We start from the raw sequence: 11673 nt of genomic DNA, 5'->3' as shown, positions 1-11673 counted from the left end.
AGATCCCACATGCCGCGGAGCGGCTGGGCCCGTGAGCCATGGCCGCTGAGCCTGCGCGTCCGGAGCCTGTGATCCGCAACGGGAGAGGCCGCAACAGGGCCAGGCCCGCGTAAAAAAAAAAAAAAAAAAAAAAATTTAATTGATTAGAATACATCTTGTGGAATAAAGAAAAGTTGTGACCAGGTTAAAACATAATCTAATTCAAACAGAATAACTGAGTAACTTTGAGAAATCTGGTACTGGAGAGTTCCATTGATATTCATATTTCTCTCTAGAGAAAGCGTTTTTCTCCATTGCTGCCAAGTGGTCAAACAGGTATAATCCAGTTTACTGAGTGAACAGACAGTAGGCGATTCGTCAGGAACACCCAGTTTTAGGCCAATCTTGAAAAGACACATTTTCCTACTCCATTGTTTTTCAAATTCTGTGACAGCCAATCGCATGTGTTAGTTCAGCTACAATAGGTAGTTCAGTTCCATTCTTAATATAATTTCCCTTTATCCTGCCTTCTAGTCAGGTAGAAAGTGAATCAATAGAAAAGCTATACAATCATGGTCTTTAATTAATTCTGGATTTGAACATTACTGGAAAGTTGATATATATTGTAATAAAGATGCCTCAGGAAAGTAACTTTGCTACTTTTAATAACCGTCTTCAGAAAAATCTATAAGATTTTTCCTATTTTCTGTTGGCCTAATAAACTTGTGTGAGCAGTTGCTCTTTCTGGCGAAACTGGATAAAGCAATGAAATATCTTTGAGAACTCTCACATTTTTCTCTATTACTATCCCCTTCCAATCCTTGGCCAGTGTTTATCTTGAAAATGCAAAGGTTACTTGGACATTAGGCCGACTTGGGAAGCTGATTGTTTGCCATTTCTGCAGAAGGATTTGAAGAATTTTGATGGCATTTGATAAATATTCTTCTTGTAACTCTAGGACTAACTCTGCTCCTTGCAGCTCTTAAGTTTACTGAAGGCAGCCTTACTATTTAACTTTCAACAAAATCACTAAACCAGTGAGAGCCACTAGGAATTCCTCTTTATCTAAATCATTTCACTGAATAATTTTCCTAGTAATTATAGAGCACAAATTCCTCTTTGTGATATATAACTCTAAATCCTCTTGATGATATAAAATCCAAGTTATTAGGGGGTCTACTTTGCTAAAGAATGTATCATAAGTGTGTCAATTCTGTTTTGAGTTTAAGTAAGGGCGAAGGCATGGATATCTCTATTTAAATGAAAACAACAGAATGAGCTCTTATACAGAGATCTGCTAAAGGAAAGCTCCACTCAGAATAGCAGCAGTGCGCTTGTTTTATCTGTGCTTCATGGGGATATATAATTATGCAACTGTACATGAAGTTCTTATCTCTTCTCTGGAGGTGTCATCACTTCTCATAAAAGTATCTGTCATTCTAGTATGGAATTCAAGTCATTTGTTTGCATTAGATGCTAATTAGCTGTAACCTTATTGTTGCCATTAAACATTATAAACAGGAAAACATCACAGGAAGAATGAACAAATTCTCTTATCAGATGTTGACACAGACAAAAATCTCCAAGTCTGCACAAGGGAAAACAGTTACAGTATTGTTTCTGTTTGAAAGGCACTGAAGTGGTTCTCTCTAGAACACTTTTCTTATGAATTCATATTTGCCAAGATAAGATATGCAAGATGCAGCGTTTTATGTTTTAATCTCTGTTATGTAACATTCTTTGGAGAACAATTGATATTAGATAATGCTGTTAATATGACTTTGTTATTCTCCTCAGTTTAGAGAATTAGCCGAAAAAAAAAAACCTTTTTAGAAGTAAGAGTGAAGGCATTATTCTCTTTCATAATATTTGACATTAGTATTTTTTGGCTTAGTTTAGTTTATTGTGTAACAATAGTCCAAATTAAAAACAAATTGTCCCTCGCCTCGATTTTTTCTGATAATGATTTAACTGGTTCTTCAGAAATCTTGAATTCTTCAGAAATCCAACTCTAATAGTAAGATAGACCATAACTGTAGTAACAGGTGGACAGAATGGAGAAAACGTTTTTGCCCTATAAAAGTCCGCATTCCATAAAATAATGGAAAAGATAAATATCTCAGATGCTTAAATCTTTTCAAAATATGATTCACAGTCTCAACATATCGGCCATTAATGTTTTCAGGAATCATTTCTTCCTGTGAAGTAGGCGCTGTATGTTATCTGCACTAATCACAGGTCCATTTGTGGGTTTAGCATCAGATGTGAAAGAATGCACATCACGCTGATCAGCATGACTTAGATTTGGAAAGTGAGGGAAAAAATTTAAAAGGCGTGGCTCTAAGTATTTAGCCAGAGCTCATAACTGTATAAAAATGATTGATATCGGGAGGAAGTAGTAGATGGGCTTTTGCGTGAGCTGTTTATTTTATTGACCATTCATCATTTATACATGTCTTTGGGGAGTAAGGATATGCAAAATCACTCTTGCTTCCTTATCTGTGAATATTGATAAATGACAGACTATTAAACTAAGATATACACCTCTAAGTGAGGATTTAGATCATTTTGTTTCAAGGCTTCTCTTTTCAGCATCCTATGAATCTCTTCTGTAGTTTCACTGAAATGAGTGTTTCTGTAATCAGTGAAGTAGTCACCACCTCGGGGCGTGTGCTTCTCTTATAGTGACTAGTTTTAAAGCACGTTATTGCTGCGTAAATGAAAATACTTAGGGGGTGAGTCCTTTAAAATGCTTCCATTTGAAAGCTCAGTATAAACCCATATGACTGAATTCCATGTTTTTGGTGTAAATTCTATGTTAGTTTGAAAATGTTGGTGCCATGGTGCGCCCACCTTACCTAATCTGGTTACCGATACCTTATTATTTTTTTCCCTTTTATGCAGTCAAAGTCCTTTTATTCAGTTGTTGTCGTTTTGGTGTTTCCCGTAGGCTGTGGAGTGGGCGTGTGATGAAGCAACCAAGAAGGCCTGTTACAGCAAAGGCAAGTCCCAGGTAAGGAAGACGCCATTATGGGTGGGCATCACCTTTTTGAAGGACAGTACATAGAACATTTAATATGAAGGCTATTCCCGCTTCTGAAGCCATGGAAACTGAAAAAAGAAACAAGATTCAAAATATATGCACAGTAAATTCTCAAGGTTTTAACATTGAAGCAAGATTAACAACAAGCAGCTGTTAGGATTCTGAACATATGATCAGATCTAATTTGCACTCCCAGTCATTAGAGTAAGATAAGAAATTAATTGGTTATGATGTCATTTAGAAAGATATGGGCTTGAATTTGGAAAATACTCTTTTAATTTTTCCCAATCATATCTTACAGCTAACTCCAGAAAGTAACTATATGATAAATATAATTACTATATCAAAAATGATTTGAGGTTTTTTTATGATTCATCTTAACATGGCTTTAAAATAAGTTCTCTCTCTCTCCATGTGAAACTCTACATGACCAAGTTCCTAAGGAAAGAGCAGATTATAGCTAACGTTGGAAATGCATTTCTTGAGCTACTGTGCACATTGCAGGCCTACTTTCACACAACTGGTGGGCTCAGTAAGAGACATGAGTCTCTTTTCCCAGGAAGTCTGTGTTTCTGAGGAAATCCCACTGGATCATCTTGAGGAAACTCTTCTGCAGCTGGTGCATAAGCTCATTATGTCTCATTCTGTCAGTGATCATCTAATACTTTATTGGAACGTGGGCCTTTCCGATGTGAATCACACTTTGGGTCACCGAGTAAAGCAGACTCACAGAGAGCAGCAAAGAGGGCTCACTGCACAAAGTGTGGTCCCAAGGCCAAGGGCTTGAGGAAAAATACAGCAAATGGAGAGGGCGCTGGTAAAAGATCCTTACACCACCTGTGTTTGTCCGAGAGGGTTACGCACTTTATTTTACCCAATTTCATTTCCTGTTTCTTTGTCTTTTAAGTCAACAGTTTTGAGAGTCAGACATGGAGGCAGGTCTCAGCAAACTTAGTCGTTGGGTTTCCCAAAACTAGGAAAGAACTAGGAAGTAAAGAACTAGGAAGAAGGAAGGAGAGAAGGAAGAAAATGTGATCTTAGCTGGAGACACACTTGGAGACATTTTTATAAAGCAGAAATTGATGAATGCTGTTTACTGAAAGATATCTAACCTCAGAAAGTACCTCTGAGATAAATCATCAGAGGCACAAGAAGATCGGAAAGTGGCACCAGGTTCCAAAGAATCAGAATATCGTCTCTTAAAATACCCCCCAAAATAAATAAATCAGTACATAGTAAATTTATTTACCTCTCTAACAAATTCAGAAGATGTTGTATGAATTATGTATGAAGCCTTTGAAAACGTTCTTCCTATTTGGTTTTTCCTCCCCTCCCTGTAACGCTTACATGTTTGATATGACAGGTGGATTCCTGCACTTTTTTTTTGCTTCTCACTCATCTCAGAGCACAAGAAATTCTTCAAGTAAGACCCCCGTAGTGAGGAGTGAAAGCTGGGGAGTCAGATCTGTCTTTGGGGGGGAGGGTGGGGAAAACGACTTTCTTTCCTCTAGCAAGATCCTCGGATGGGAAGCATTGGCCTCTCTCTCCAAGGTTCTCATGCCAGCACTGTCCCCTTTGTCTGGTGACATCAGTGCCCCCAGGGTCCCTGGGCACCACCTGTGACCGCATTCTGCCCATGCTTTCTTCTCCCTTTTACTTCTCCTCTTCTCTCTCCTTTCTCTTCTGTCTTCGTCTTCCTCTGGCGCTTTAGGTCTTCTTCCTCCTCTTCCTTCTTTCTGGGGCTGTGATACACCCCCAAGCAGCACTATTCAGCTTTGGGAAACCCAGCCACAATCTTTGTGAACACCTGCCTGTCTTGAGGCCTGTCTGGGGACATGTGTAGTTGGTAGCTCTGGGTCGGGGGGTGGCTGGGCCTCCCTTCCCTTCCGAGGCCCCATCTAACTGTTCCCCGCCCGCCTTGCCCTCCCCCGCCCTGCCTCCCTCCCCCATCTCCCTGGACTTGTGTGTCCCCTCTCCTCAGGGGTTCCTGCCTGACCTGTCCCACCCCACTCTGCATCACTTCTCAGTAGCCATCTGTATTTCCTGGTCAGGCTGCGTTTTAATTATTCAGCCCCCTCCCCTGAGCTGGGCCACGTGAATGCTTGTTGAGCCCAGGACACAGCCTGTAGTGGCTGTTTGACCCCACTCCACGAAGGAGCGAGCAAACACGTAAGCCTTCATCTGGCTTCTGCCCTCACCACTCCCGATGCTGGAGCCGCTTCTTGTTGTGGAGTCCGTCCTGGCCTCTACCTGCTGGATGCTGGTCATTCCTCGCACCCATCACGACAGCCAAGAGTGACCAGGAATGTCTCCAGACATTGCCGGACAGTGACTTGGGTGAAAATCCCAGACGTAATTCCCAAGATGGTATTGTATGGGCAACTTTTACATTGTCTATTTTGAATTTTGCTCTCCCTTTAAGAGTACTTTCATATTTCATCTAGATCACCCTTATTTATTCATTTCACGGGCTTTAAAAAAACGTCCTCTCTGTGGACTTCGGTCTCCTGTGTGTTAAAGGAAAACATTCAATTACTTAATCTAGCCAAGTTCCTCCTACTAATAGTCTATGAGGGCTTCCCTGGTGGCGCAGCGGTTGAGAGTCCGCCTGCCGATGCAGGGGACACGGGTTCGTGCCCCGGTCCGGGAAGATCCCACTTGCCGCGGAGCGGCTGGGCCAAATAGTCTATGAGTCTATAATTTTAAAACGATCCTTGTGGTAACCTTATACTAGTAGATGATTACTCCTTGGGGTGAAAAGTTGCTTCTGCTGAATCAAAATCGTCCCATATTTTTCCTTAAGCTGTGATCATTGGCTGTTTGATGCTTACAAATTAAGCAAGTAGAAACCAGAGAACACACAGGAAAGGCCATCTTTCATGCCTATTAGGAATATGTCTTTGATTCACAGAAGGAACAGATCATTATTATACATAATTGAGGTTTCCTGATACACAGAAAATGAGCAAAACAAACATTGTCAAAGAAAATCGTACTTTTAAGTTCCACATGTTTCTGGTTTCGGTGGGCTAAGAACAATGGCAAACCTCAGTAATTATAAATCGATTCAAACTGTTTGTGGATGGGATTTTTTTTAAAAGATGAATACGTTAAGACAGATGAAGATGAATTTCAAAGTGCCAATGTGAGAAAGAGAAATGGCATATTGTTTGGGGTTGCATGAAGTACACTGATAAACTCACAGACAGTTTTGAACAACCTACGCTTGGTTGAAATAGAATTCGGTTTTGTAGCAGAACCATGTGCGATGAAGTTCACGTGCACAAAATGATGTGAAAGGTCTATGACGGCAGCAGCCTAGGCAGCGCTGCTGGGCTGGTCCAGGGCTGGTGAGGACCAAGGGACATCCAGGGCTCTTCATTTTCTGTTACTAGTTCCTTTCTCTTATTTAGCATCTCTGTGGCTTTCTTAAAGTGGCACCTGGCACAGCAGCCATCAGAGACCCTGAGCCCAGCTCCTGGAACACAGAAGGGAAGGAAACAAACAGCTCCAAAGGTCTAGCCCCTGAATTCAGAATTCATTCAACCCCAATTTCCCTGTTCTGACATTTCAAGGAGCCAAATCAGAAGACATTTCCATAGAGTCCATTTGACTGAAATGTAACATCTCCTTGGGGGAGTGGAATTCAGATTTTCTTAGTAGCCCTGAGTTTAGAAATAAGAATTCAATTGTTTTCTATTTTTGTTGGCGTTAGAGTAGTATGAAAACTTACACACAGATTTACAAAGTTTCCCTTCTCCCCGAAATAGAGTAATGCAAAATGTGACATCTCAAAAATGAGAAAAATGCCAGCCATTTTGTCTGAACTCATTTTTTCCTACCCTAAGAAAAGTGGTCTGTGCTTCTCCACATAATGCCTTTTACTGCAGAGCCAAGAATGTGGAGCGCATGAGGCGCCGGGCCTTCAGGGGTGGTACTGCTTGCACCCACTCAGTCCTCTGGGGAGAGCATTCCTCCGCGGCTGCAGAGGGGAGAAGAGAGAAGGCACATTTCCTCGTGTTCCCTGTGTTGCTGGGACCGACACGAACATCATTTCACGTTCAGTCGATTAAAATCACCATTTAGGGAATCAGCGTCAAGAAAATGTAGCCAGATCTTTGACTTGGGCCTGGGTAGCAGAGAAGGGAGGACGGAGACTGTCAGTTCTTGGTGAGCTTTGAATTCTCTTTTACTTAAAATTTTCAGCTCACTTGGGAGAAAGGGAGTGACTTGGCCTGAAATGGCTTAAACATCCTATCTATGAAAACAGGAGTGGGAAATCTGTGTTGTTTATGGATTCAGAAAGGTTTCATAATAAAATCTGTTGTATTTAGTTATTTTTGAAACAGCATTATAGACATTGGCTTCTAGAAGTATTTAAATGTGTTTTACACAAATATTATTTTAAACATAAATAGTCGATTCTCTTGTGATCTAACAAAAGCTCCTTGTCTGCTTGGGGTTATTATGTCTAAGCCAAAGCCCTTCCTACCATGACCTTTAGGAACTTTACAGAGGAAACACAACCGATTATTAAGGGAATGAAAGAGCTCCTTTGTGCACATATTATACTTTATAATTTTCAAAAGATTCTCGTTTGTGATCTCATTTCAGTATTTTTAACACCAAGTTCCTAGAATGGTTTTGCAAGTTAGTGGGAGAGTTTTGATTAGAATCCAGTGCTCTGTGTCTTGTTCTTCCTGCTGTATCCTGTGGTCCTGCTTCCCAGGTTGTCAAATTCTGCTCGTAAATAGGTAAATTCCAGAGAAGAAAAACATGATGCCATCCCACCTGGGAACCTGTGATGTAGGGGGTGAAACAGCATTTTCATCCAAGGTGCCAATATTTGGAAAGCTATGAGTTAACTGGTGCAGGCAGCACACTACAGAACTGCCTTTATTCTGTATAATTGCTCCCAAAACGGAGGGTTCTTTAAGATTAGATACTAACAACCTGTGCAGACTACACATACCAAGTTTTGGTTCATAAAATTGAGGTTACCTAACAAGTTACCCTTGGAGTCAGCTCAGTTGAAATGAAAACAATCTCATTATGTAAATAAATATATATAATATACTCTATTAATACACTTATATAGCATACACTCTTTTAATATATATTTATATATATGTGTATCTGTATATTTATAGTTTTATAGATATACATATAAATATCTATATTTATATATCTACGTATGGATATAATAGTATGTCTATATATTTATATAACTGCTTCTGTAATATGTATGCATATATATTCATATGTAATATATATGTCTCATATATATGTATATATGTCTTATATATGTGTGTGTATGTGTTTTTATATATATATATGTTTACATCTGATTGGATGGTACGGTTTTTCAAGATCCACCTGGTAATCATGACTCTTGACTACATTCAGCCTAAAACGCACATGCAGTCACTCTAAGTTGCTCTTCTGCACTTTGGACGCTCACGAAGGTATGGCGTCATTAAGGAAAGGCACCCTGCAGTCAGTGGGAGGGCTGTAATTAACGTAAAGGCTGTTGGGCTCCGCCCTCCTCCTCCTCCTCCCTCAGATTGATGGGTGGGTGAGGGGCTGGGGCTTGCTGAGGCTTCGGCCGTGTTTATAGGTCATCCTTCTACACGGTCAGTCTTTCTTCAAGCAGAGCATCTGTTTGGGAAATAAATATGATGAAGTGCTGCAGGGCAAACCCAGTTATTTCATGAAGAAAATTGTCCCCAAACGCACGCTCTGTCTGCTGGGGCCTTGGTCTCACGTCCTTGAGATCAAGCGGGCATCGGCTGTCGCATCTGAAGGCTCTTTCCGGTGGGTCAGCAACTGTGCATGTCGGCTATCAATTCAAGCAGGAATTGCTTCAAAGTCAAGGACAGGTTGACCCACCTGTGGGACTGCAGGCACAGGCTGGTAATTTTGATGTTTAAGTGCTATGATCAAAGTGGGATAGATGAGTCTCACCCTAACAGCAGAAGCCACGTGCTGGCAGGCTCCCGGGAGCCTTGGGAACGGGCACTGCGTCTTCTTGGAAAACCGGAATGCCTTAAATCCCCTTATGCCATTTTTGAGCTACAGAAATGGGATAAAAGAAACAAATTCTCAGGTGAGATTCTTATCATGGACATTTAGATAAGCTCATTTAAAAGATAAACCTAGGGGGGAACCTCCTAAAAGGACTTCTACGTTATATTTTAAACCATGTGGTCCAAGCAGTGCTTCTAGTAGGTTCAGATACCCCGTGAAAAGCCCCTGTCTGTAGCAAAGACTGACAAAGTGATTGACTATAGATTCTCCCATAGGAGAATTTGGATTTGGGGACCACCATCACGAGGAGACTCAGTATTACAGGGCCTGGCGCTCAGGCCATTTCCTGTCATTCCTAATTTTGACTCTCTGCTTTATAAATGGATCTTCTGCTCCAAAGCAAAGTACTTCTGCTTTCTTCCATTTCTGTTTTTACATTCTGTTTTGCTTGGACTCTCTCCAATCTCTTATCAAAAAAAAAGAAAGAAAGAAAGAAAAAGAAAAAGAAAGTTGTTATTTTCAATGTATTTATTTGCTTAGGATTCACATCCAGTCTGCTTCTAGATAGAATCAGCTGAGCAGTTTGTGAATTAACCATGAGGGAACAGTTAGGGGAGTGAAACAGGAAGGGGCTGAACTGAGCTGACCCAGACTGTCGGGCGAATGAGTTCAGCTCTGGACAGTTAAGAAGAAACACGAAAGTATCACTCCACCTCCAGTGGTTCCTCCTATTGGACACAGAGGGTGAGCAGACCTCGTCCAGCCTCACTGGTGATGAGACAGAACTCTTCCTCCCCACCCTCCTCCCTGTTCCCTCCAACCTTGCAAGCTGGGCTTACCTAAAGCATTACCCTCCTCAGGCCCCATTTACCGTAAGCAACTACAGCTTTCACGGAGCTGATGCTGCCTGCATCCTCTTAGTAAAGACTTCATAAGCCTCCATGTCCGATTGTCCTGTTTCCTGACATCTACCTGCTTCCTTCCCTACATCCTCACTCAAACTTGGGGGAGCCTATCAGCATCGGGGGGACACACAGCACAGGTAACCTTTCCCAGAGGGTACAGTGTATTCTCGTGATTTCCAGAACATACTTTTTAAATTCTCTGTTCTAAGTCTTTAAAAAAAATTTTTTTGATGTGGACCATTTTTAAAAAGTCTTTCTTGAATCTGTTACAGTATTGCTTCTGTTTTATGTTTTGGTTTTTTGGCCGCGAGGCATGTGGGATCTTAGCTCCCCGACCAGGGATCGAACCCTCACCCGCTGCACTGGAAGACGAAGTCTTAACCACTGGACCGCCAGGGAAGTCCGTCTCTGTTCTAATTGAAATAATATCGTGCCCTCCCTCATTCACTTTTTTCCAGGATTTTTGTTTTTTTTGACAACCAGTTGGATTTGTCTCCGTGCTCTGACAGACGTCAGCATCCTGGGGTATCACATCCCCGGCCATCTTTCTAGTTCTTCATCAGGTTCGTGATGGGCCTTCAGGAAGGTTAATGACCTACAGTCCTGTTTTCACTTTGTCTTTCTTTTGGGAGATTAAGATAAACACCACATCTGTTATCTTTATTGTTTCTCTTCCCAAAATGGATTAGAGGCCCTTGCTTTTTCTTCACCGGGTCCATAAGACTCAGCCATGAGAGCACATCTTTTCATTGGGGATGATTCTCTTGGAATAACTTACCCTTGGCCAAGTTCACGGTGATATGACTGCCTCTAGCGCATTTCTACCTGTGTCAGTCTGCTGCTTTAAAAAAACGAAACGCGAAAAGTTTTTTTACGTTTTGACTCATTCTTGAAAGAGTTCTAAAAGCAGCAACAGAAACCAAACAAAATCCCCACGTCTCTCCACTGTCTGTAATTTTCTCTCATTCTTTATTATAGTGTCATTGTTGTGTCTGCTTTGTCCATTCCGGCCATCAAGAGCCGTCTCAGCCCTGTGTTCCCCGAGTTGTCTTTCTGGAGTGCCCTCAGACGCCATTAGGTCTGGTGTTTCCACCCTGGCCTTGATCCTCTCTCTGCAAACTCTGTGCCCCTCTGCTGTCTGAGGCGGCGTACCCCTCCTCTGTGTTCCCCGAGTGAGAGCTCCCTGACCCTGGGAAGGGATAACGATGTGCCTTTTTGAAGTCTTGGTTTGTTCTTTCTCTTCAGAACTCTCCTTCCCTTTCCCCAGGTATAAAAGCAAAACAGGACAGAACAAAATAAGCCTCCCCATCAGGTGTACCTTTCTCAGTTACTCAATTTATTGTCTTTTTTTTGACACTCATTTCTTAATTCGTCTAACAGTTAACTTCGATCTTTCATTCTGTCTTTTTTTTCCTCAAAGTATCTTCAGTTTAGCAGCCAATGATAATTTGTTGCTTTTTTTTTTCCACACACACAAACACACACACACTGTTATTTTTACAAGAGATAAATAAACTGACACCAAGCATTGTAAATGGATGACCACAACAAAAGCAACAATGATTGCAATTACCAAACACGAAACACACTCATACTATGTCATAATATTGACATTCAGTCCAGTAATCCTCCGCTGTCACAGCTCCTTTACTTTGCAGTGAAAATTGATTTGTATAGTTTTTGCCTCTGAGGCCTTGTGGGATTTTTTTTTTTTATTCA

At 41.3% G+C, this 11673-nt stretch overlaps 1 protein-coding gene across 1 annotated transcript in view; it reads left to right on the top strand.

Moving 5' to 3' along the window:
* SEMA5A (semaphorin 5A) overlaps positions 1–11673 on the top strand; it is a 429431-nt gene that overhangs the window by 230792 nt on the left and 186966 nt on the right. The window contains exon 7 of the mRNA XM_024120827.2: positions 2930–2992. Within this exon, the coding sequence (XP_023976595.1) occupies positions 2930–2992 (63 nt within the window). The remainder of the gene's footprint in view (positions 1–2929; positions 2993–11673) is intronic.

Source organism: Physeter macrocephalus, chromosome 8 (assembly GCF_002837175.3).
Source record: "Physeter macrocephalus isolate SW-GA chromosome 8, ASM283717v5, whole genome shotgun sequence".
In the NCBI taxonomy this organism is placed as follows: Eukaryota; Metazoa; Chordata; class Mammalia; order Artiodactyla; family Physeteridae; genus Physeter; species Physeter macrocephalus.
Note: the sequence above shows the minus strand (reverse complement) of the source record. Positions and strands in the feature narration are given on the sequence as shown.